General features: G+C 46.4%; 2 protein-coding genes and 1 long non-coding RNA gene across 5 annotated transcripts in view; 1 reads left to right on the top strand and 2 right to left on the bottom strand.

The window, feature by feature from the left end:
* The window catches only part of Gmeb2 (glucocorticoid modulatory element binding protein 2), a 41,161-nt gene extending 37,007 nt beyond the window's left edge, over window positions 1-4,154 (bottom strand). The window contains exon 1 of one of the 2 annotated variants that reach the window (XM_027419947.2): window positions 4,021-4,154. The gene's annotated coding sequence lies outside the window, so the exon portion shown is untranslated. The remainder of the gene's footprint in view (window positions 1-4,020) is intronic. The other variant, XM_027419948.2, reaches the window with a different exon arrangement.
* On the top strand, window positions 4,118-18,150 carry LOC118239047. Of its 2 annotated transcripts, XR_004770448.1 has the most exons (5): window positions 4,118-4,248; window positions 11,987-12,042; window positions 15,041-15,253; window positions 16,775-16,967; window positions 17,712-18,150. It is a non-coding gene; the product is annotated as an uncharacterized LOC118239047 (long non-coding RNA). The 2 variants fall into 2 exon arrangements; XR_004770447.1 differs by having other exon boundaries at window positions 16,775-18,150.
* Window positions 18,151-18,221: 71 nt separating this feature from the next.
* Window positions 18,222-24,958, bottom strand: Stmn3 (stathmin 3). Its single transcript, XM_035446224.1, has 5 exons — window positions 24,925-24,958; window positions 20,659-20,754; window positions 20,215-20,390; window positions 18,759-18,950; window positions 18,222-18,350 (listed from the first exon to the last, which is right to left on the bottom strand). Exons 2-5 carry the CDS (start codon window positions 20,738-20,740, stop codon window positions 18,291-18,293), a joined length of 510 nt encoding a protein of 169 aa, XP_035302115.1. The 5' UTR covers window positions 20,741-20,754; window positions 24,925-24,958; the 3' UTR covers window positions 18,222-18,290.
* Between the last annotated feature and the right edge of the window lie 1,684 nt (window positions 24,959-26,642).

Below are 26,642 nucleotides of genomic sequence, written 5' to 3'. Positions count from 1 at the left end.
GTCCAAGGACAGAAGCAGTTCTCAGATTCCACCCTCTACAATTAAGCCTTTGGTAATATAACCAACTAACCAAACAGCCAGTCACAACACATCCCCTTAGAGAGCATAAATTCTTTGTTAAATTATATATCCAGCCCTTATATCACCAGCACTTTTTTAAAAGACAGGATTTGTTATGTTACCCAAATTAGCCTCAAACCTATGATCCTCCTGCCTCACCCTTTTGAGTGCTAGAATTACTGATGAGCACCACCACACCTGGCTCCAAGCCTCAGCACTTGAAGGCTCTTTATGAATTTCTGCTGGGGAGAAGAATGCAAGTTTTCAGATTCCCCTAGTTTATTTCCTCCCTGAAAACATAACAATCAATGATTTTGGTTCTGGGCAGGACCTGATCTTCAGAGGATTCCCAAGGGCCAAAGGGAAGTAAAGGTTAGGATTTCTGGGCTGCCAAACACCAGCATCCAGTCCCTGTACTACCCTTGACCCAAACATCCAAGGAACTAGGAAATATAGGCTGACTAAAAGCAATGACTGTGGCAAGGAAACAATCACAAAGAAAAAGAAGAAACTAGGGACCACTTTCCAAAATAATCACAGGCTGGTAAGAATGTGCCCTGCCACAGTTCAGCTGCCCAGATGTACATTTGGCTGAGTTAGAATAAGAAGGAAAATCATTCAGAGCCAAATCCACAAGGAAACACAGTGATTTTCCTACAGAGAACACACTGGACACATATGTAGCATATATCTTGCTTTGGTGTTGGGGAGAGCAGAGCATGAAAGCAGTGTGCCACATTGCTTGTGCACAGGTCAGACGTGTTGGCCCTCAACTTCCATTTTGTTTCAGAACAGGATCTCTTTGTTTTCACAGCTTCATATGCTAGGCCAGCATGTGAGTTTCTCAGAGTTCTTCTCAGGGGTCTCCATTTCCCATTTCCCTGTAATAGGATTACAGACACTCCTGCTGTATGTCCAGCATTTGTGTTAGTTCTGGGGATTTGAACATATGTTCTCACACTTGCAAAACAAGCATTTTTACCCACTGAGCCTTTTCCCCAGCCCCAACAGAATAGACCTAAGCACAGGATACTAAGGATATTGATAACTAGAAACAATGGATGAGGCAGCACTTCTCTTTCTTGATTCAAAATTCAGTGTCAGAGTACTTGTGAAGCCCTGCAGGAAGCCATAAGTTCCATCTCCAACACTGAGAAAAATAATTCAAAACATCATTTATCATTTATCATCAGGTTAGGCCAATCTAGATCTGTAGAGACAACCTTCTCAGGAAGAAAAGCTACAAGGAATCCATGTACATGGGCAGACTTCCTATTTCTGAAACCAAGTTTTTCAGTAATGTAGTGGTTGAGAGTAAGCAAAGACTTTTTTTTTTTTTTTTTGGTTTTTCGAGACAGGGTTTCTCTGTGGCTTTGGAGGCTGTCCTGGAACTAGCTCTTGTAGACCAGGCTGGTCTCAAACTCACAGAGATCCACCTGCCTCTGCCTCCCGAGTGCTGGGTTTAAAGGCGTGAGCCACCAATGCCCAGAAAGCCTCAACTCTTTAAATTTCTTTCTTTTTTCTTTTTCTTTTCTTCCCCCTGACCCCCCTGGTTGTTTGTTTGTTTCTTGTTTTAAGACAGGGTCTTTCTATGTAGCCTTGGCAATCCTAGAACTCGCTCTGTAGACCAGGCTGGCCTTGAACTCACAGAGATCCATCTGCCTCTGCTTCCCAAGAGCTGGGAGTTAAGGCGTGTGCCACTATCATTAGGCTTTAAATTTCACTTAAAAAAAAAAATTGCCGGGCGTTGGTGGTGCATGCCTTTAATCCCAGCACTCGGGAGGCAGAGGCAGGTGGATCTCTGTGAGTTCGAGACCAACCTGGTCTACAAGAGCTAGTTCCAGGAAGGATAGCCTCCAAAGCCATAGAAACCCTGTCTCAAAAAACCAAAAGAAAAAAAAAAAAAAAAAAAAAAAAAAAAATTGCATTGAAGGGCTGGCTACTCCCAGCCCTTCACTGGCTACTCCCAGAGGACCCAGCACCCACATGGCAGCTCACCTGAATGCAAGCAAAATGCCAATGCACATAAAAATAAACAAATAAAGTACTTAAAAATTCCATCTAAAAAAATATTGCATTAAATAGGACATGGTGGTACACACCTATAATCCCAGCACTCAGGAGGCTGATGCAGGATTGCTCCAAGTTTCACGTCAGCCAAATCTACATAGCAGCATGATCCTATCACAAAACAACAATATATATACTATGTTCTATAATTTCAGCACTGGGCTGAGGCAGGAGGAATGATGATATGGCTACAACAAGACATCAAGATCATCCTGGAGCTGGGCACAGTGGTGCATGCCATTAATTCCAGCATTTAGAAGGCAGAGGCAGGCAGATCTCTCTGAGTTTTGAGGCCAGTCTGGTCTACATAGTGAGTTCCAGGACAGTCAGGACACAGAAAGACCCTGCCCCCAAAATAAGTAAGCAATAAAAGATCTTGGATTATTTCCTGGCCAGTCTTAGGTTTTTGTTTGTTTGAGACAGGGTTTCTCTATGTAGCCCTGGCTGTCTTGATACTGGATCTGTACAACAGGCTGGCCTTGAACTCAGAGATCCACCTGCCTCAGCCTCCTAGCAATAAAGACAGTTAAGGGAGGTAAGGAAGAGGAGGAGGAATGGAGTGAGGGCAGACACCAGTAAACTTCACCTTATGGCAGGCCCAATCCATGTGAGCTTGTCCCCTAGCACTGAAGGAACACTTAAATATCCTCCTTTTCTAGGCGTACCATAAAATAGGTTGTGTCTACCAGGTGGTGGTGGTGGTGGTGGTGGTGGTGGTGGTGTCGCACGCCTTTAATCCCAGCACTTGGGGGCAGAAGCAAGCAGATCTCTGAGTTTGAGACCAACCTGGTCTATAAATCGAGTTTTAGGGCAACACAGGAAAACCCTGTCTCAAAAAACAAAACAACAACAAAAAAAGTGGGTCAATCAATCTATGGCCTAGGTTCGAATTTGTTTTCCTTGGTGCTCTGAATCGCTCTGACACACATTTGTTCTTTGCATTTTACATACATCCAAATGGTATGTAAGTATGTATGCATGTGTACTTCAGGGTGTCTTCCAAAAAACTTTCACATACTTCCTATTAAAAAAAAAAAAAAAAAAAAACAAGCAAGCTAAGCAGGCAGTCATACATTTAATTTTAACTATAATGTGACTGAAACTGTCGTATTTGAAACGTTGGCAAGGAGGAGACCCGGATCAGAAAAAAAAAAAAAAAAGTTATCAACTAAGTAATAGCTAAAGATGTACCCAATCGTGACTAAAAATGGGCCAAACTGATTCGGTGCCCACCTCTAAGATTACCCATTCAATTCCTGCCGATGAGTTCTTATGCAACACAGTTCCCACCGACCACACAGTTCTACAATTGGGTCCCTAATGTAGTTCCCACCAACAGTCCACAGTGACGTGGTTCCTCCCACTGGTTCCACTGATGACGACTCCCTTCCAATTACGCTCGTGGGTCTCTGTGGATTCTGTCCCAAGCCAAGGGAGTCGGCCCATCAATAAAGGGGCCGCCGCAGGGCGGACGCCGGCACGAATTCCCCACCCGTGAGTCGTCCCACCCTCCCTCGGGGACCCGATCCATTTGGCGCCCACCGATGGATCCCAAGCCACACCACGCCCGCCTACCCCCACCCCACCGTCCCTTTCCGCCTCGGCTTTGCCTGACGATCCAACCCTGCCTCAGGCGAAGCCAAGATGGAGGCCGGAAGCACAGCCGCCTTCGCGAACCCTCCCGCCAGGGGCCCGCGCCGCCCGCCCGCCCGCCTGACGCCGCCGCGCCTGACGCCGCGCCGCCCTCGCGCGCCCGCGCCCCTCCCCCGACCTCCCCTCCCCCCGCCGTAACGTCCTGACGCTCCGCAGGGACCCCTGACTGGACGGCGGCGCGTGAGCGGCGCGAGAAGCTTCGCCGCGGGGGTGCGCGGGCACGCCGAAGCCGCTTACCTGGGCCCACACCGGCCTGCTCTGGCGCCCGGCTGTGACGGGTGCGGCGGCGGGTGGTGGCGGTGGCGGCCGCAGGCTTCGCTCCTTGTTGGGGATTCGGCGGCGGCGGCGGCGGCGGCGGCGGCGCGGGCGCGCGCTTCCCAGTGACGCAGACACCAAGGCCGCGCACGCACGGGTCGGGCGGGTTTGGAGACTTATTTGGCGCCTGGCGCGGAAGCGGATGGCGTGGTGAGATAGCACCCGAAGGGCCCTGGCGCGCCTGCGTGTGTGGCCTTGCCTGTGTGCCGGGTGGTTAGAGGTGTCGGTGACTCAAGCTCAGGTTGGCGTCGTCTGGTTTGTAGTCCGGGTGTGGGCTCCACCAGGGAACCGTGCCTCCCAGGTGTGTGCTCTGCCACCCAGCCTCGACCATCGAGTGCGGCAGTTCTTGCCCATTTCGGGCCGAATCGTGTTTTCTTTTTTGAAATTGAAGGCTTTGCGAATTTGCTTTCTCAACCTGCTCATTGTGGATCGGTGTTTTCTTGCGGTTGACCAACCGGCCATTGCATCCGGTAGTCCAAACAGGCAGGAACTCGCTAGTAGACTAACTAGGCTGACCTGGAACTTACAGAGATCTGCCTGCGTTCCGAGTTCTGAAATTAAAGGCATGTGCCATCATGCCTGGCCCATTATTCTAAAGTTTTAAATGAAAGTTAATAAAAGCCAAGTGTCTCGGGTATCTTGGAGCCATAAAAGTCTCATAGAGTGTCTTGGATACCTAAAGAATTGCTGCTTTTATTTTTTTTTTCTAACTTGGGAAAGGTCTAGTATTTAAGATATCTGGGTTTTCCAGAACATAAGCATCCCTCAGCCAACATTAAGTTCATGCAGTTGAGAGCCAATGACAAGCAGTTCTTGTGTGGTTCAAAGGTAACACAGCATTAGGCCCTAGTGACCTGAGCCGTGTTTATCTTGGCCCTGGTAGAGCCTGGCCAGCGTGTTAGACATTGTGGTCTTGGCAATAAAACCCTTTCTTTCCCAGCCATCCCTTGCTTCCTACAGACTGAGAGAGCCAATTCTAAGCATTGGGTCACCTCTCCTAAGCTCTCAGAGTGTGGTCGCTAGAGTTCAATCAAAGGTTTCAGGGCCCCTGCTCTGCCTGCCCTTGAGTCTTAAGAGGATTGTGCTTTCGTTTCTGAAGTGATTTTGGTTACTAATGTGATAAATACGCGAGTTTGTCACTGCAGAAATAAATGCTAATGAAGTGAGGATGGAGATCAGGCCTGCATGAGCCTTAATGTCTGTAAGTAGGTTTTTGCTGCTACCAGTAGGTAAAGTGGAATGAACTGGTGCCCAGTCTGAGCATTTGTTCAGGGGAGCTGAAAATGGAGTAAAGGAATACCACCACCCTAATTAAAGGTACACACACCTAATCTCTTCCTGCAGGATTTAGCAGATGTAAAAATCAGCTTCTCCCACCTGCTCAGACTCAGATTCTAATCACCAACGCCTGAGATTAGTTCTGCTTTGGGCAACCCTCATCTGAGCATAGCCCATCCTGTCTGTGGAGGAAAGGAAGGGTGTTATCAGCTGGTATTGAGACATGTCTATGGCCCACCCATCCCACCCCCATTTATATATCAATTCCTAACTCCCTAAGAAAACAGTAGGAACTAGGGGTTTGAGGAGGTGATAGGTGCCATGTCTGAGGCAGGAAGCAGTCCTCTTCGTGTATTAAGCCATGCCTTAATCTTGCACTGCCATCCTCCAGAACTGGGAGTGATAAATTTAGATCATTTATAAGCCACCTACTGTATGGTTATTTTTGTTGCCGTACCCTCAGTGATCTAAGCCAATGTTAAATGAGTTCCCAGCAATTAAGGAAATACTCCCAAAACAGATAGGCCTTCTCAGGGAATAGAGTAGCTCAAAAACTCTCCACCTGTCAGAGCTTAATCCATGTGAGCACCAACTCATAATAATTGTGTTGCCCACAGAACAGGAGGCTGTGTAGGTTCAAATACTTCATAAGTAAAGGGGAGACAGGATAGTTCCCCCTACAGTAGAGTTTTGAATAATAAATATAATGGGAAATACAAACAAAAAAAACCTGTTACTTGTGGTAATTTGAAAATTAATGAATGAGGGCTGGAGAGATGGCTCAGTGGTTAAGAGCCCTGGCTCCTCTCCCAGAGATCTCAAGTTCAATTCCCAGCACCCATACAGTGGCTTACAACCATCTATAATGGGATCTGATTCTCCAGTATGCATGAAGATAGGTCACTCATATACATAAAATAAATAAATATTTAAAAAAGAAATGTAATGAATGAAAGTTTGAGGTAAAACAAGTTCTCAGGATATCTCCCTTAAAATACTTTCTATTACTACTGTTTAAAAAAAAAAAAAATTACCAAGCCAGGTGGTGGCTGCACACATCTTTGATCCCAGAACTCAGGAGGCAGAAGCAGGCAGATCTCAGTGAATTCAAGGCCAGCCTGTTCTACAGAGAGAGTTCCAGGACAGCCAAGGCTACACAGAGAAACCCTGTCTCAAAGAACAAACAAGCAAAAATACCCACCTCAAATTTAGTGCGTTAAAAGTACAGCTTAGGTCAGGCATATCACACACCTATAATCCCTATACCTAGGAGACGGAGGAAGCAAGATTGAGAGGGAAGTGGCAATCTGGGTTCCATAACAAGACCCTGTCTCAAGCAAACACTTGAGTTTATTCTCTTACTCCTCTGAAGACCAGAACTGAAGCCCAACCCAAGTTCAGTGAGCTGAAGACCATGTGCTACAGGACCAGTGCCTTCCAGATGAAGCAAAGGGGAACCATTTCCTGCCTCCCATGGCTTCCAGAGGGACTTGGTTTCTGACCTTTCATCTTTAAAGCTAGCCTTCCTGTCTCTCTTACCTCTAGACTGAGAGATGAGCTAACCTTGAGTCAGCCTTAGGTCCTGATAGTGCCTTGCCAATGAGGGCCACCAAGCAATGTCAATGGATCTGGTTGCAGCCTGGTGCTGAGAGGAGGGTATATAAGGCTCTCTCCATTGATGAATAAATGAGTCTGCTGTTTGCTTTTATCTGACTCCCAGTGTCTGTGCTATTGACACTTCATCTTCTCACCTCCTCCTCTGAAGGAGCCATTAGGACCCAGCAACACCTTACCTACTTTTTTTGTTTTTGCTTTTGTTTGTTTTTTTTTCTTTTTCTTTTTTTTTTTTTTTGAGATAGGGTTTCTCCGTGTAGCCCTGGCTGTCCTGGAACTTCATCTGTAGACCAGGCTGGCCTTGAACTCACAGACATCTGCCTGCTTTGCCTCCTGAGTGCTAGAATTAAAGGTGTGAGCCACCCCTGCCCTGCACCCTTACTGACTTTTAAAGACCCTTGTGAGTATATTGGGCCCATCTGGATAAAGCCTAAAACTCCCACTTTATAAAGACATTGAACTGGGTAGCCAGCCTAGATTGTAGAGCAAGTTCCAGGACAGCCATCCAGGGTTACACAGAAACCCTGTTGCTATGTTAAGATAGTTGCATTAGGGGAAGCTGGATAAATGATATGTGGGATTACTGTCCTACTTTTTAAACTGTTCTATGTATTGTAGCTTCCAAAAAGGTTATACTTTTTCTGGTGCCTCTGTGTTTGTGTACACACTAACACCAGGGACTGAACCCACTGCCTCAGTGCACATTGAACACTTACTTGATCTACCACCAAACTACATCTAGGTCACCAAAAACATATTTAATGAACACCAGAGCCAGTTGCTCAGATTTTATGTAAATCAGACTGTAGGAATTCATGAGAGGTCAACAAAGTACATAGCTGGGGAGAGGTACAGAAGTAGGAAAGGCTATGGTTGTAAAAGAAAGTGAAGAATTAGGTGGTATTCAAAGAAAGCCTTGGAGAATATAAGCAGTGTGGGATGAAAACGGAAAACCCAATTTAGAACCCAAGTCTCCCACTGCTTTACCAATCCTAGTTAAATAGATGGTTATGTTTCTCCAAGACCAATACTTGTGTGGTGAGGTGCCAACTGGAAAGCATGTTCCCCAGAAGACCATGCTCTGACCCAGAAATGACTCCATATACCCCTCTGGGAAATTTTGGGCTGAAAATACTGCTCTAGACAAGCATAAGATTCAGAGAGACTTAAAACATGTTCAACTTAATGAGGTTGAGACAACACATATAGCAATTTAAAAAGTCAAGCATTCTAAAAGTAAAATCCAAAGATACACAAATATGATACATACTAAGGAGTAGAAAAATATTAAAAATTCATCTTCCATAATTAAACCATTATTTTTCTATAAGGGCAGAAAACTTTGTATGTGCAATAAAAACAAGGTAATGCATACCATACAGTAGTCTCAAGTCTAGCCGAAGTCTTTTCAGGCAGGGTTCATTGCTGTTTTGTGTGGCTTTATGGCACACAAGTGCAAAGTGTTCAAGTTGTAAGAATGAAGGCACAAGCAAAACCTCAGGATATAATATGAGAGAGTATCACCAGAAACAATTTGGGTTCATTAGGCCTTTTAGTTTGAATTAATTTTGGTCATTACACATTCAGAAACCTTTTACTGTTACCAAAGAATTTGTGGTCCACACATTCTGTTACTCTACCATATATAAGTCCACTACTCACAGTTTAAAAAGCTATATATTAAACCATGATTAAGGCAAAGTCATCACAATTTGTCTCTGGAAATGTCCTTTAGACACACCAGAGGTGTGTTTTACTGATCTCCTAGATATCTCTCAATCTAATCCAGTTGATGGTAAAGATTAACTGTCATGAGCTGTCGTGATGGCTCAGCTGGTGAAGATGCTTCCTGAATTTGGTCACCAACTCCTATATGATGGAAGAAGAGAACTGACTCCAATAAGCTGTCTTCTGACCTCTACGCATTGCAGTGGCACTAACAAGCTCCCACCACCACATATACATACACACACACAAATGTATACAAAATGTAAAAATTAAAAAAAAATAATTCTAGACATTCTAACAGAACATGGTCTTAATGTAAGTGCCATTAGTGAGGAGACAAAAGACAGCGCCATACCTAGGAGGACCCCAAACATGCTAAGCATACTCTACCACTCAACTGTATCTCCAGTTGTCCATAAAAAATTATCAGGGAAGCCAGGCACACACCTTTAATCCCAGTACCCGGGAGACAGAGGCAAGCAGATCTCTGTGAGTTCGAGGCCAGCCTGGTCTACAAAGCTACACAGAGAAACCCTGTCTCAAAAAAAAAAAAAAAAAAAAAAAATTTACATGGTAATGAACCCTGTCGAAACCAAAAGTTTAGAATTTATCTCAAACTGAGTTTTTCCTTGAAGGTTTGTTTTTTTTGGGGGGTGGTTGGCTTTTCAAGACAGGGCTTCTCTGTAGCTTTAGAGCCTGTCCTGGAACTTGCTCAGTAGACCAGGCTATCCTTGAACTCACAGAGCTCTGCCTGCCTCAAGAGTGCTGAGATTGAAGGTGTGTGCCACCACTATCCGACATCCTTGAAGTTTTATTACACCAACAAAATAGATAATTTTGCAACTATTAAAATGATGGGCTGGGTATAGCAGTGCACACCTTTAATCCCAACACTCAGGAGGAAGAGGCAGTCCTATCACTGTGGTTTTGAAGTCAGCCTGGTGCTTCAACACAGCCAGTGAGCTCCTGAGGAAAGACCCTGTCATGGCCTATCTGTCTTCAGTAATCTAAAATGAGTTAACACACTTTAGGTTGTACATAGAGAAAGAGACTAATGTCAAAAGATACTGCCTTATCCTACTTTCTTCAATGAACATTGTGAAGCTTAAACCCCATTTTAAAGAGTTTTGAAAATAGGAGACTGGAGAGATGACATGAGGTTACTTGAAAGCTTGCTTCTCTTGCAAAGCACCCAGCACTCACATCAGGTGGCCTACAATTGCCTGTAACTCCTGCCACAGGAGATCCAATGCCCTCAGCGTTCCTCTTTGGGTACCTGCACTTACATGTGCATACTCTTAGAATATACACACATACATATACATGAATAAAAATATAATCTTTTGTAAAGAGTTAAAGGCTAGGCATGGTGGTGCACACCTTTGATCCCAGCACTCAGGAGGCAGAGGCAAGCAGATCTCTGGGAGTTCAAGGCCAGCCTGGTCTACATAGTTCCAAGATAGCCAGACATACATAGATGCTGTCTCGAAAAACAAAACAAAAATTTATTTTGAAAATAATAGAAGTTACACGAACTGACAATCCAGGCAATGGTGGAGAGGGTAGCCTAAACGCCCTTCCCCTAAAATGAGATTGATAACTACTTTTTATGCCATCCTAGAGCCCTCATCCAGTGGCTGATGGAAGCAGAGACAGACATCCACAGATATACACTGAACTCTAGAACTTAGTTGCAGAGAGGGAGGAACGAAGATCGAAGGGGTCGGTACCAGGGTGGTGAAACCCACAGAAACAGCTGGCCTGAACAAGGGGGAGCACATCGACCCCAGATTGCTGTCTGGGAGGCCAGTACAGGACTGATCCAGACCCCTGAACATGGATGTCAATGAGGAAGCCTCTGCACTCTAGGGGCCCCTCGTAGTGCATTAGTATTTTTCCCTGGTGCAAGAAGGGACTTTGAGAGCCCATCCCAAGTGAAGGGATGCACCCTTGGCCTGAACACATGGGGAAGGGCCTAGGCCCCGCCTAGGATGATGTGGTGGACTTTGGGGAGCCCCCATTGAGGGCCCTACCCTGCCTGGGGAGTGAAGGTTGGATGGGGTGGGGGTTAGGTCGGGGTGGGGGAGGAGGGGTGGGAGTGAGGAGAGGGAGAGGGAGAAGGGAGTGATATGTGAAACAAGCTTGTTCCTAATTTGAACTAATAAAAAAAAATTTAAAAAGTAGACTTCCAAAAAAAAGAAAATAATAAAAGTTAAAAAAAATAAACTGTGATACATATACCAGATTTTTTTTTCTTACCTAGCATGTGAGAGTCCCTAGGTTCTATCCTCAGTGTGTGCTGAGGGGTTGGCCCTTTAATTCAAGGCTTGGTGGCTATAATCCCAGCACTTGGGAGGTTAAGGCAGGAGGATCATAAATCTGAGGCCAGTTTTGGCTAAATAAAAGTTTAAGACCAGCTTGGACTACACAGTAGGAAAACCCTGTCTCAAAGGGAGGGTAAAGGGTTGGTAAAATGGATCATTGGGAAGGCACCTGCTGCTAAGCCTGAGGGTCTGAGCTTGATCCTGGAACCCACATGATAGAAAGAGGAAGCTAGCTCCTGCAAGTTGTCCTCTTACCTCCCCACGTGTGACATGCTGTGCTCTTGTACACACACAATAAACAAAAGTAACAAAAATATTAAGGGTGAGAGAAAACAAAAGGACAAGGGACATGGTTCAGTAGGTAAAAGCACAATACATTGCTGATGGCTAGTCCTTGAAACCCACATACAAAGACACACAGGTGCATGAAGGTGGGAGGTGGAGACAGGAGAATCCTCAGAAAATTTGCAGGCCAACTGGCTTGGAGTATGCAGTGCAACGACAAACAACAAAAGAGATTCTGACTCAAAAAACAAACAAGTCCAAGAGCCAGAAGTTGCCCTTTGGCCTCTATGTCTGTGCATGTGCACCTGCACTCAGAAACATACACAGACATTTTTATAATTAACAAAATTTATCTTTTCATTGATGCAAAATGCCACACATATAATATGTATTCAATTTTCTGAGTACTTAAATGTTCCAAGCTTATATTGGGGCAGGCTATAGCTTAGTCTTGTTATTTTTTCTTTTTTATTGTTAATTTTTATTTAAATTAAAAATAATTTTATATACCAATTATAATTATTTTACATACCAATCCTAGTTCCCTCGCCCTCCCATCCTCTCATTCCCCCAGTCTATTTATTTTTAATATATTTATCATTTATTTGTATGTGTGTCTATATGTGCTTGTATTAATTATGTGCCCTATGTGTGTGCAGGATCTGCAGAGCGGAAGAAGACATCAAATACCCTGGAACTGGAATTACAGACAATTGTGAGCTGCCATGTGGGTTTTGGGAATTGAACCCCGTTCCTTTGGAAGAGCAGTCAGTGCTCTTAACCACTGAGCCATCTCTCCAGACCCCAGTCTTATTATAACTCAACTTATTACTTTATCCTATATGGAAATGATATTATGGAGTTAGGATTTTCAATATTTTTTGTTTCACTTCATTTTCTACAGTGCTGGGGATTAAACCCAAGGCCTCATGCATGCTAAGCATCCACAGTCAGGAGTAGAGAATGATGGATTCTGATGTTCAGTTTGCTTTCTCCTTTTAATTCAGTCCAGGACCCCAACTCATAAAAAGGTGCTGCTCACATTTGGGGGGGTGGGACTTCGCAATTCAATTAACTCAATCTAGAAACCTCATCTTCTAGGCAATTCTAGTTCCTGATGACAACCAGAATTAACCCACACAGTTGGGATAAGCTGTGTCATCCATAATTTGGGCACATTAAATGCATTTTCAAGCCAATAGTGGGCACATGCCTAAAATCTCAACACCCAGGAGACAAAGGCAAGGAAGATCCGGCCTGCCTGGACTACATAGTGAGAACCCATCTCAAAAAAACATAACAAACAAAAAGATGTCCTGAATGTCCATGGGACCCACATGGCGGAAGGAGAGAACTGATTCCCTCTGTAACAGCCCAGACCTTAGCATGATGGACTCCATAATGGAAGCCCCATCCAGGCTATAAGACTCAGAACATAGGAGGCACCACCTGCTAAAACAAAAACAAAAACCTAATCCATCAAAATCCATAGTTCTGGGAAAGTTTCTAAATGTACTAACCTTGCTTTTAGGCTTTTGTAGTTCTGCTTCTGGCTAACTGTTCTTGTTAATTATGTCAACCCAAAATATGGTTTTGGTGCTTGAAAGCTCACCCTGAGATAGGCGTGGGGCTATACTGGGATCCCAAACATCCAGTGTAGTCGACGGCCAGCTAATACTTTCAATAAAGTTTTCAACCTATGTCCAATAAGTCTTCTCCAGTGACTTATACCCCACAACACCTCAAGTTGTCCTCTAACAATCTGTCCTGGTTTTTTCCCCCTTACAGTTCTAAAAGTAGAGAAATACATGGCCAAGATAACAGCTGCATTCTCTAAGACTGTATTTTTTTCAGATTTATTCTATTTTATTTTGTGTATGGAAGTATTTCGCCTGCATGTATATATATGGAACATGTGTGTGCATTGTGCCTATGGAAGTCAGAAGAGGGCATTGGATCCCCAGAAACTAGAGTTATAGATGGTTGTAAGCCACCATGTGGGTGCTGAGAGTCAGACCTGGGTCCTCTGCAATAACAAATGCTCTTAAATGCCGTGCCATCTCTCCAGCCCTGAGATTGTACTCTTTTGTTGTAGAAGAACAGGAGAGATGCAAGCCCTGTTCACAGTAGCATTAATCAACAGGTAAGAACAGAATCTCCAGGAGTCAAATAAATGCTCTCCAAAAGGCCCAACCTTCTACACTGTTGTCCTGGGATTAAGTTTCCAGCACAGAGGTTGGGGTATACATGCAGACTTCTGTAGTGACTCCAATCACAGCATTTGAAGTAGCTTTCATTTTGAGGCAAGATCTCTCTATTACATAGCTCTGGCTGTCCTGGAACTTGCTATATAGACCAGACTTCCCTCAAACTCACAGAGATCCATCTACCTCTGCCTTCTGAGTACTGGGATTAAAGGTGTACACCACCACACCCAGCCACCCAGTTTTGAAGTGTCTTTAAAATATACCCACAAATCTGGGGATAGTAGCACATGCCTTTAATCCCAGCAACTGGGAGACAGAAGCAGGTGCATCTCTGTGAGTTGAAGACCAGCCTGATCTGAGTTCCAGGTCTGGAAGAGCTATATAGTGAAACTTTGTCTAAGAAACAATAAAATAAAATAGGACCACAAAAATCTTTAACACTCTCTTGAGTGCGGCCTAGTCTTATTGAATCAGTACTGGAAAACAGAAGTGAGTGACCCCTGAAATAAGCTCAGGCATATTCTTTCCCATCACTTTCTCTAGCGTCAAGCACTCAATGTTGGCCCATGTCCTGCTAGCACAAGTGAAGTAGTCCTTCTTGGAAGGGACCCTTAGCACCAGGGCAGCCTCAGGATGGTCAGAGACTGTTGATTCTGTCTGTAGCCTAATTCATAGATGCTCAGCAACTGCGTCTGTACTTATGGAAACTTAAGACAACAATGGTGTTTTTAGTTGCTCCTTGGCGAGATAAGTTATGCAGCGATAGGTGATGCATGCACCCTGACCAATGTTGAAGAGGTTTCTTGTCCCGCCGGGTCCCAATGCCCTTCTCAGTCCCAAATAAGCACACAGAGACGTATTAATTATAAAATGTTGGCCAATGGCTAGGGTTTTTTATTGGATAACTCTGTCTTAATTATTAACCCATAACTACTAATCTATATATTTTTACATGGTCTTGGCTTACCGGAGAATGCCCGGACCTGTTTCTCCTTTGGCGGCTACATGGAGTCTCTTTGCATCTCTTTCTGGCTACCTTTCCCTGAATTCTCCCTGTCTCTTAGTCCCACGTATCTTCCTGCCTCTGTTGGCCAAACAGTGTTTTATTCATCAACCAGTAAGAGAATCAAATATACATGAGGACATCCCCCATCAAACCAGCTTCCCATAGGGATCTCACTTTTATTTATGTTCTTTGCTAAGAAAAATGGAATCAGTCTGAAGGATTCCCATCCCCGTTTGTTGTTGGAGACTCCACATAGTGACTGTCACAAATACAATCTTACCCTTGACACCTTACCAAATTCCCTCAACTCCCTAACATGATAACTAAGAAGGTCTGACCTATGATCAGATCTGCTGTGCCAGAACTAGGTATGCTTTTGTGGGATGTACAGCACTGATACCTAGAACCTATGCAGGCAGATCCATCTTTATATGACGTTCCAGTGCATCCCTTTCCTCTCATCCTCTCCTGCATAATACCCATGTTTCTGTTTCCTCCAGTGTCTTACGTCTGACTGACCCATCCTCCCAGAGCATAGAAGATGTTACTTTCATGCTTCTCCCTGTGTTGAGGAAAGCAGGCATCCTTCCAAGGACTAGGCTGGAGGTCCACACATAAACCTGAGCAGAGGCCTGTGTCCTCTTTAGCACATGATTCCTACTTGGCATCCCCAGCGGCTGTTTGGGTCCTAAGGAGACAGATATATCTACAAGGTCAGTCAGGGTATTTCCTCATTCCCTGGAACCAGATGTCTAGTTGTGACCAGGAACAAGTCCACAGAGCTATGGGGGCAAGTCCCTGCCAGGCAGTACCACTTCAGGAATCCCTTAAATCCTGAGCCTCAAGACAGAATTGGATTCAGAGTTTAGACAAGATTCTATCAACAACAACTGACCAGCTGGAAAGCCGCAATCTAATAGGATACCACTTAGAGAGGTTCCTTTTGGGGAGATCAGGGGTGGCCCCTGTAGCAAACAGGCTAGGCTCAGCTCAGACTCTATCTTGTTCCTGTGGCATTGTGTTAACATACTCACTTCTCAAAATAATCATGATTTAAAAATAGGATTGAGGGCTGGAGGGATGGCTCAGAGGTTAAGAGCACCGACTGCTCTTCCAGAGGTCCTGAGTTCAATTCCCATCAACCACATGGTGGCTCACAACCATCTGTAATGAGATCTGCTGCCCTCTTCTGGTGTGCAGATATACATGGAAGCAGAAGGTTGTATACATAATAAATAAAATCTTTAAAAAAATATGATTGACAGCTGGTGTCAGTCTGGAGTTGTATCCAATGTAATCCCTCACAGGGTTTCTTGGCTCAGCAGATGATAGACACAATACTATATAACACAGCTATTTCTAAACACACAGAATATCTTCTTTAAAAATTACATTTGTTTATTTTTTTGTGTGTATATATTGTGAATGTGCATGTCATGACATGCTTATGGAGGTCAAAGGGGCACAGTATATGAATTGGTTCTCTTCTACAGTGTTAGTCCTGGAGATTGGACTCAGGTCATCAAGTTTGGAAGTCCCTGTACTTGCTGAACCATCTTGTTGGTTCAGGGTCTTTTTCTTTCTCTCTTTTCTTCCTTCCTTTCTCTTTTTCTTTCTGTTTTGTTGTTGTTGTTGTTATTGTTTTTTGTTTGTTTGTTTGTTATTGAGACAGGATTTCTCTGTGTAGCCCTGGCTGCCCTGGAACTCTCTCTGTAGACCACCAGGCTGGCCTCAAACTCAAAGTGATCTGCCTGCCTCTGCTTCCTGAGTGCTGGAACTAAAGGTGTGCGTCACCACTGCCCAACTCAGGGTCTTTTTCTTATTAATTTGTAAGTTCACTATGTGGGTGAGATGGGTGCATGTTACAATGCGCATTGGCTACTTAAGAGCTGCCATTAGAAAAAAATCTAGTCTCGCCGGGTGTTGGTGGCGCACACCTTTAATCCCAGCACTTGGGAGGCAGAGGCAGGTGGATCTCTGTGAGTTCGAGGCCAGCCTGGTCTCCAGAGAGAGTGCCAGGATAGGCTCCAAAGCTACACAGAGAAACCCTGTCTCGAAAAACAGAAAAAAGAAAAAATCTAGTCTCAGTTCCTTTTCTTTTTCCCCTTCTGAGTCCCACAAAAGCCACTTGTGGGTACTGTGGAGTCCAGGTTCTGACTGTTGTTTCCTCTTGTGATTGTCCTATTTCCCCTGAGCCACTGAAATGTTCAGTGACAACTGTGTTTTCTGGATAGGCTTTGGAAGATTCTTCCCAGTGCCCTCTGCCTGATGGAAGGTGAAAGCACCCAGGGCCACAGCCACCCTACACTTCATACCAGGCAGGACAGAAGGCACCCCATTTCTGGAACTCAATGGTGGAATGGAGCTGTGTGCAGAAGAGAGATGTTGCACTGCCACAAAAGCATGGGATCCCCTATGTCCAAGCAGGTGACCATCTTCAAAGGCCACCATTGGGATGTTTGGAGCCCTGGGCTGAGAGAGAGAGGAAAGGATACTGCTTAGATGCATAAGCAGGAGAGGCCTAGAGCCAGGTGCCTCCATTGGTAAGGAATTCCAAGGACGGATATGGGAAGAGTGACAGGAATTCTGACCCTCTCAGCATCTGAATCTGCAGGCAGCTGGTCCTAAGGAACCTCCCACCCCCAAGAATTCACGGGCTGCTACTTTCTCACACCTGGCCATGCCTGCCAGCAAGTGAGGTAAAATTCCATTGTCCAGAAGCATTCTTGAATCAGAGCACAGGACAGGGTTCCAAGGGGCTATAAAACCCCAGAGGGGGCATGGGCATGGAGACTGGCTCCACAGAATGCCTCAGCTAAGGCGTTGCAAAGAGTATGAATCTCTGAGACAGTCGGAACAGTAGATGTCCTTGCTGCCCATAACTCTTCAAACCACAGAAGCTCCTGGGCTCTTGGTGGAGAATACCTACCCCAAACCAACTCAAGAGAGATAATACTCTACCACAGCCCTTGTGAAATGATTCTAAGGTGCCAAACTCAGGACTCCTGTGAAACCACATTAGAATGTTGTAACTTTCACTCTCTAGCTCTAGTATGCTCTGCAGCACACAGGCTCCAGGGCTGGCCATAATGACAGAGTAGGACTCAGGGGTGCTCAGTCTTTCTCTGCCCTCTATAAAGTCTCTCCACAATGTTTCCCATAAAATTACAGGCAGATGCTGCTGACTGGTCTTGCAGAAGTCTGAAAACACAGTCTGATAACCTCAATGAGAATCCACACATTTGGGGCTAGAGAGATGGCTCAGCAGTTAACAGTACTGCCTGTTTTTCCAGAGGTCCTGAGTTCAATACCCAGCAACCACATGGTGGCTCACAACCATCTGTAATGAAGTATGGTGCCCTCTTCTGGCCTGCAGGAATACATGCAGGCAGACCACTGCATACATAATAAATAAATTTTAAACAAGAAAGAAAAAAAAAAAAAAAGAATCCACACGTTTGTGCCACTGCCACTAGATTTATTAAGGTTGCCAACACATCCACTAAGAGGGCTACCAAGAGAGCCCCAGCCGCACCTGGCCTGGTGTCTGAACTAGGGAACTCCTTTAGGGAGAGCTCAGAGTCAGACATTTTATAAGGACTGGACAGTTCAGAGTGTGGGAAGAGAAGCAGGAAGCTAGGGGTGCAGGGGAGCGGGTAGGAGCAGGAACGAAATTTGCATCTAGACAGAACTGAACAAAACAAAAACAAAACCCGAAAGTGTTCTCGTTGCCGCTGGATCCAACGCCCCTTAGCCAGACATCTCCTCCCGCTGCTCCTTGTTCCTGCGCACCTCAGCAGCGTGCAGCTCCTGCGAAGACAGGCGGAGAAGCCCTGAGGAGCCGCCAAGGGTAAGGGTGTCCCTAGGAATTTAGCGCTAGAGCCACAGTGCTTAGGGATTAGATCAAGGGCCTGGCCATCTGACCCCCAGTGTAAACAAGCTCCATCCCCTCTTGGAGCTGCGCCCCGTGAGGATGCGAATTCCTTTAGAGTGCTTCATAATTAATTTAACTATATATTACTGTGGTTGTTAAATGTGTCTGATTAGGACCAGGTTCTAGGCCTGATTCCAACGTTGAGGGAAGAGCTCAAATCCACCCCCCCTAAAAAAATCTAGAAAGACATTATTAGGATCCCCTTCTTCACTCAGTGAACAGCCGGATCCCACACCCAGCAGTGATCACACCCCCCACATCAACGTCCCCAACCCCGTGCCCACCTTTTCGCGCAGCCGCTCGCGCAGAGCTGCCAGGTGCGCCTCGCGGATCTCCTTGCTCAGCTCCATCTTGTAGTTGAGCTTCTCCTCCGCCAGGCGGCTAAAGTTATTGTTTTCTTCCAGCGCCTTGTGCAGCACCTCGCGCTCGTGCTCACGCCGCTCTGCCAGCTGCTTCAGCACCTGAGCCTCCTGGGTCTGCGCAGAGCCAGGAGTTAGTAAGCAGCCATTGGGACCCCTCCTGAACCAGGCCTTCACTCTCTGGTGCCCAACCGCTGAGACAAACCCTACGAGCCTCAACTGCAAGGATATGTACCCAGAGCTGGTCTGGGAGCCAAGCAGGATGGGAGGGAGTCAGTTCTGCCCCTCCTCTGCTCCCAACTTAATGACACTTGGCCATGACTCGCTGTCCTGCTGTCCTAGTGCCACCTGATACCCATCACTCTTCCCGGGGTCCCTGGGACTAATTTCTATGAGCTTAAGGGCCTTACACCATCCTGCATTTCATCCCAGTTTGCCTTCTGAGGCTTTTGCACTGAATATTCTGCTTGCCAGGAGGCCCTTCCAGTGCCAGGTGGACCTCAGTGGTTTGCTTTGTGCTACCCTCAGCCACAGTCTCCTTGTTAGAATGAGAACTCCCAAGCCCAGAAATGTTGAAGAATTCTGAACCCTGAGTTATGGTGGCTTCTCCAGACAACTGCCTGTTGAGCACTGAGCAGGAATAGATGCAGCTAGGTCAACTAAGTCCTAGCTCCCCACTATTGCTCAACAAAAGGATGTGTCCACAGGGAACTGGGAAGGGACATTGTGGTGCTACACTGCCCTACCCTGCTGGGGAAAGGTGTGTCTGGTGACTGCTGGGATAATGGATAATGAGGAGAGCCAGGATCCCTGGGGGATTAGCTTCTGGCCTAGGCTGCCTCCTGAATGATGCCAGGCACCCATGGGTACATCAGTTTCAAAATAAACTTGCTGAGCCTGAGTCCTACTGTGTCCTACTGTCCATGGATTAAGTAATTTTCCCTATCCAGTGGATATTGCCTTTTGGGTCTCAATCCTAGAACAAATCTTGTTCTCTGTGTTTTAGTTTCAAAGGGGCTGGTGTGAGAGGGGCTGGAAGCCCCATTTCTGTCTCCCAGGGCCCCACTGAACTACCTAACCAACCCAACTAAGGATCTTCAGATGCAAGACTTTTTCTTCTCACTCTTCTGCCTTGAAAGGGGTGCTGTGTCCCCAAGGCTCCTCCTGGGGGAACACAACCTGCCCTTCCTCTGCCATGATCAAAGTGAGGTCCACCTCAAGAATGTGGTTCCTGTTGCACCATGTTTGTCACCATCTCCACACCATCCTTCTCTCATATCATCCCAATTGTTCAGCAGCAAGTCCTGCACCCCCCAGCCCAATGTCCTGATCAAGCCAAGGGCCTGGTCAGAGATGTCAAGTGTATGTGGAGAGTGCTTGCCTTCCTCCGCTCCTCGGCTGCCTCCAGCCGCTTCTGCAGCTCCTCCAAGGAAGCATCCTTCCTCTTGGGGGGAGAGGAGAGCACAGGGCTCTCTGGAGATAGGTCAGAAGGAGACTTGAGGATGACCTCAAAGCTCTGGCCAGAGGCTCGCTTGTCCAGCTGTTTCACTTCCATGTCTGCAGGACAAGACAGAAGGGGACTTAATGAGGCCCAGCTGGAGGATACAGGCAGTATGAGAGGCTTTATTCATCACACACCCCACCAAGGGTTAAGAAAAGGGTGATGTTGCTCAGGTAGTACTCTTGGGCATGGGTCCCTCCTCCCAGAATGACTCTCTGCAGCAGCCAGCCAGGCCACAGCATTACCAGAGGTCAGGAGAAACAAGAGAAGTAAGGTGGTCATACCCTAGCTAAGCAAGGCTAGCAGCTGCGTGGATACACTCACCCCCATACTGGTAGATGGTGTTGGGGTGAGGCTGTGAGTAGAAGCAGGAGCAGATGAGTGACAGCACAGATAACTCCTTCATCTTCTCCTTGTAGGCTGTGGATATGAAGTCAAGGTGAGCAGATATTGTGACCGCCCTGATGTTTCTATGTCTTCCTTTTCTACATTGCTCTTTATCTATGTGCATATTTGCTTTTGTTTTGTTTTGTTTTGTTTTGAGACAGGGTCTCATGTAGTCCAGACTGGTCTTAAACTCACCATGTAGCCAAGAATGACCTTGAACTCCTTATCCTTTTGCCTCCACCTCCCAAAGGCTAGAAGTATAGGCGTGCACCACCATGCCTGTTTGTTTTGAGACAGTCTTGTTATATATAGCCCATGCTGGCCTGGAACTCATTGTGTACACCAGGCTGGTTTGGGGGGATTTTGTTGTTGGTTTTGTTTTGGTTTGTTTTTTTAAGATTTATTTATTATGTATACATTGTTCTGCCTGTCTGTACTCCTGCAGGCCAGAAGAGGGCAGAAGATCTCCTTACAGATAGTTGTGGTTGCTGGGAATTGAACTCAAAACCTCTGGAACAGCGGCCAGTGCTCTTAACCAGCCTGGTGGTCTGGAGAGATGGCTCCAGACCACCAGGCTGGTTTTTTAACTCATGTTCCCAAAAAATAGGATTACAGATGTGCACTACTGTGCATGACCTGTCTTGGTCTCTTTTACTTTTTGTATGTTTCTCTATTCCTGCTGTGGTCTGAATGTTCCCTTCCCATGTTAGGAGGTGAGCAGGTCATAAACGTATAAACTGAAGGAAAACCTTGTCTGAAATAAGAAAATCAAACAGTCTTGTGTTTTGTTTTGTGCAGACTCCTGAGTGAGGTTAATGACCTTACTGAATTGGATACTTAGTAACCTTTCAGTTCTTCCAACAAGTGAGGTCACAAGGACACAGCTACGAATGAAGAAGCAACCCTCACTAGACCAGCAAACCTAGTGGTGCCTTGACTTTGAGCTTCTAATCTATAGAGAAATAAATTTCTACTTTTTAGAACAAACACCCAGTCTAAAGGTATTTTTTTCTGATTAGTCTGAACAGACTATAACACTTCTGTCAGGGTCTCTGTCCTCTGTCTTTTTTACTTAATCACTATTCTTGTGTCCTTTTCCTTCTGGATTTTTGTTTGTTTTGTTTTTCTTTTTTTTTAAAACAGGGTTTTATTCCAGGCCAGGCCAGCATTCAACTCCCAATAATCTTCCTGCTTCAGCTTCCTGTGTTAAGATTACAAATGGACTGGGTGGTGGTGCACACTTTTAATCCCAGCACTCAGGAGGCAACAGCAGGTGGATCTCTATGAGTTGGAGGCCAGCCTGGTCTACAAAGCTACACAGAGAAACCCTGTCTCAAAAAATCAAAAAAATAAAAATTACAAATGAAAGCCACTACACCCAGCTTTGAGTCTTTCTGTATCTCTGGTTACAGGTATTCAAACTGTTTCTTTCTCTGATGTATCTTTCTGTGATTATTTGTAACATTATATCTTTGGTTTTTTGTTTGTTGTTTAACACAGGGTCTCTATGTAGTCTTGACTTACCTGGGATTCCCTATGTATATCAGGCTAGCCTGAAACTGACAGAAATCTGCCTGTCTCTGCTACCATTCTCATGACCAGGACAAGTACAAATGTAGGGAACTCTCCCTGTAGCTCTCCCTTTCATTCTTCCCTCCCTCCCTCCCTCCCTTTTCCTGTTTCCCTTCTTCAAAGACTTGCTATATTGCTCAAAATGACCTTGAACTCTCTGGTTCAAGTGATCCTCCTGCTCCTCAACTCCCTAATGGCTGAGGCTTCCACCTGTAGGGCTTCTGTCTCTGGCTTGTAAACATAGCTGTAAACTTGCTTCTCAGACAGACACTACCTCCACATTTACCACTCTGAGGTGAATTTTTGTTCTCTCCAGATATCCACTCACTGCCCTTTCAGTAACCTTAGAGCCAAGGTTCCACCAAGGAAAAAGACAAAGGAGATGTCTATTCAGCCCTACAAATCCATTGCTTCCTTCCAGATCAAGTGCCCACTGTCTAGTGTCCCTGCTACCCAACCAGAATGGGAGGAAAGCCTAATGCTATGACCCAGACCCCAGATGGAAAAAAAAAGAGATGCTCACTGTGTGTGTGTGTGTGTGTGTGTGTGTGTGTGAGAGAGAGAGAGAGAGAGAGAGAGAGAGAGAGAGGTGGGTCTTTTCTTGGGGGGGGTGAGACAGTGTTTTGTGTTTTCCTGTGTAGCTCTGGCTGTAGCTCTGTAGACCAGGATGACCTTGAACTCACAGAGATCTGCCTGCCTCTGCCTCTGGAGTGCTAGGATTAAAGGCATGCGCCACCACCTAGAGAGACACTTACTTATAAAATGAAAATAATCTTACTGTTGTGGGTCACTTGTGAACCAGCTCCTTGGAGACTACTGTCTTGATAAAGTCCAAGAATCCTGCAAGCCCAGTACAGTTACTCCATACCACAGGGACAAGGCTACATCTAAACTTACTGGGATGACATTAGCAACATTCATTGAAATGCAATTTTAGATGTTCACTGTTGTTCCTTCCATTCTAGCAATTCCCAAAGCCTGCTAGGCTCTAAGACTCAGACCTAGGTCTCTAGATAGACAAAAGAGGAAGAGGAGTGGGAGGAAGACAAGGGGGAGGAGGGGAAGGAGGAGGGGGAGGAAAAGGAGGAGGAGGAAGAAGACTGTTTCCATGTCTGATTACCTACTAGCACCTTTTGAGGGGACAGACAAGAGGAACTTGGACAAGCATTTAGATACACCAGAAACTTTTGGTCAAGTTTTACCCAATAATTTTTAAAAATTGCGTTGGGCTAGGCTGTGGTGGCACATGCCTTTAACCACAGCATTAGAGAGGCAGAGGCAGGTGGACCTATGGGTTCAAGGCCAGCCTAGTCTACAGAGTGAGTCCCAGGACAGTCAGGACTACACAGAGAAACCCTGTCTTAGAAAAAAAAATGAATTGGCATAGAATTAAGAATATAGGGTAGAAATGGTCAAAAGTTCCATGGTAAGTTTTGTCCTCCTACAACAAGCACAGAGAATGCTGTTTTGATTTAAATTTTCTATAATTCAGATTTATTTGCAAGTAGCTTGGAACCCAAGAGGCAGCAGAGAGGGCAGAAAGAAACCCCCAAAGTGGGCAAGTCAAGGCTAGTCATTGTCTTCAGAAGAATTTGGGAAGGAAAGAGAGAAAGGCAGAGAGGGGCAGGCCTCAAAGGGGACTTCATGCTTTTTTTAATTTTATATGTATGGATGCATATTTTTTCCTGCATGTACATCTGTACACCACATTTGTTCCTGGTGTCCATAGAGATCAAAAGAGAGTAGTCAGATCCCCTGAGAGTGGGGTTGCAGAGGTTTGTGAGTGGTGCTGACAATCAAACCTGGGTCCTCTAGGGGATTAGCCAGTGCTATTAACCTCTGAGTCATCTATCTAACCTCTTGCTTTGTTTTTTCTTCCCTTCCTTCCTTTTATCCTTCCTCCTTTCTGTCTTTTTTTGTGGGGGGGGGAGGTATAATGTAGCCCAGGCTGACCTTACACTCACTATGTAGCAAAGCCAGTCTTTGAACTCCTGATCATCTTGCCTCTACCTCCTGAGTGTATAGTGCCTAGCCAAGTATTGTCTTTTTCATAAACAACATCTACTCATATATTTGAGCTACGAAAGGTTAATCCAACAAAGGAGATGGGGGCATGTTCCATGCCATGTGGTTAGGAGCTAGAGGATTTAAGAGATTAACAGCAACAAGTCAGTAGATACCTGTGCTTCTAGAGGAGGTCAGTCTTGCTCAGAGGAGACAGGAGGGTCTGAGCTTGCTAGCACCCACCTCCCTGCCAGTCCTAGTGTTTCATATTATCATTTCTCATCTTGTATCCAAACCCCTGATAGACTGTCCTCAGAGGTCAGGCCAGGAACCTGGGTCCTGACAGTTGCCCAAAGGCCATTTCTGCATGAGCCTGAAACACCCACAGGGAAAGAACTATAGGTTCTAGCAGATAACATCAAGTTTGAGAACCAGAACCAGGAGGCTGTCTTCCAGATAGCTATCACTTCAGCATGAGGGGAGGCTGGGAGGGATTCAGGGAGCAGTACCAGCCCAGGGAAGGTGTGAGCATCTAGAAAGGAGGGTAGGTAGGATACTGTCCACCTATGTCAGAGATCCCTGAAGTCAAAGCTTGAAAAATAAGTGCCCAACTGGAAAGTGAGGTACCATATATTGTAGCCGTAGTCAGGGGCACAGTGTCCGGTGGTTATGGCCATTCCTTAGTATGGTTTCTCTCCGTCTGATAGACAATGAGGAACTTTCTTCCCAGAAGACAGATCTTCATGGAGCAAATAGACAAGTGATCACAGGCAGTGCCTGCTCTGTGATCTGACTGCAGGAAGGTGAGCATGTTGGAGAGGACAGGACAACTGATGAGGAACTGGTACTTCAGAGACAATAAGCAAGAGGAAGACCTTACCTGGGCTGATGGAGAAATGGGCTAGGTCTGGCTATAGCACAAAGCTGAGGTTGGGTCCATGTTTTTGGAGCTGGAGCTTAAAGGGTCTTTTACACACGTGGTCCCCCCGCCCCGTACCTTCCCTCCCCCCTCCCCCCCCCGCCTAGGATGATACTGAAATTCTCTGGGTGTGAGGGGTGGGCTCAGGGTAGGACCGAGTGATGGGTGGAGTTTGTACCTAGGGCCAAAGCCAAGGAGTGGGAGAACCATGTGTTGACCTATTTGACCGACGAGATCAGCCTCTTGGGCTGAAGGAAGGAAAAGGCAGCAAGAGCATGTGGTTCTTAGGGGAAACCAAGGTCAGGAGGTGGGGGTGGAGGGTCAAGCGTCTTGCAGTCTCAAGCACCCAGAAAAAAAAAAAAAAGACGAAGCCCTGCTGGGGCTGGCTTCTGGGCGGGGCATCCAGTGTGGGAGGGGCTGTCCAGCTTCAGGTTCTCTCAGGTCAGGTACCGAGCCACCACCGCAACCACCCTGGTGCCTAGTATCCTCTTGGTGTCCCCCCTCCCCGCCTCCGTTCGACCCTCTATGCAGTCTGAGGTGTAGGAGACTCCCTACGAAAGCAGACCCCACCACACCCCGGAAAGGTTTGGAAATGCAACAGCCTCTCCTCCACTTACACCCAGTGGTGCAAAGGGCGGAGGTTTTTCTGGCTGGACAGGTGGCCCTAGATTCGCAGAGGGTGGTCCCCAGCTGCAGCGGTCACAGAGGGGAATCGAGGTGGGGAAACTACGCTTGTTGCAGGCTCAAGCCTCTCTCAGCGCGCGCTGTTGAAAGGTACCCTCCTGTGTTCCCGCGCCCCTCCCCCCACTTCTCAGGGATCGAGGTCCAGGCTTCTGCGGAAGGTCCCACCTCCCCCTCGATTCCCTATAAAGACTCCTTGGCACTGAAATCCAAGGTCGCTGGAGCCTTAGGGGAACTCCTAGCTCCACTGCAGGCACTTTTTATGCACAGGCAAGAATCCGCAGAACCACTCTGCCGCAGTCTCACCTTGGCCCCGCACCCCGGCGCCCGAAGGGGCAACGCGCCCAGGAACCCGACTTCACGTTATGCAGCTTAGGGCGCGGCTCCTACCCTGCATCCGACTGCTGCTTCTCCCGCACTTGAGTCCCCTCCCGCCCTAGAGGGCTCTGGACCCCGTTCTTGCAGGGCCAGCCCAGCTCGCCATGAACAAGGTTCAACACAGGAGAACGGAGTCAATAACTTGTTCCTGCATCAGGCAAGGCCTTTGATTAAACAATGGCTTCTGCTCAGACCCTCCGCGATCCCACGATACCCCAGGCCCCGAGCCCTACCAGATACGGTGCTGGCCATGGTGCTGGCGGCGGCTGGGGCTGCGGAGGCCGGAGGGATACGGGCGGCGTCTGGGAGCTGCAGTCCGCGAATGCTGCAATGCTGTGGAGGGGAGGGAGGAAGGGCGGGCGCGGCA

The sequence above is a fragment of the Cricetulus griseus genome, chromosome 6, assembly GCF_003668045.3.
Source record: "Cricetulus griseus strain 17A/GY chromosome 6, alternate assembly CriGri-PICRH-1.0, whole genome shotgun sequence".
Classification (NCBI taxonomy): Eukaryota; Metazoa; Chordata; class Mammalia; order Rodentia; family Cricetidae; genus Cricetulus; species Cricetulus griseus.
This window is presented reverse-complemented; position numbering and strand designations above follow the sequence as displayed.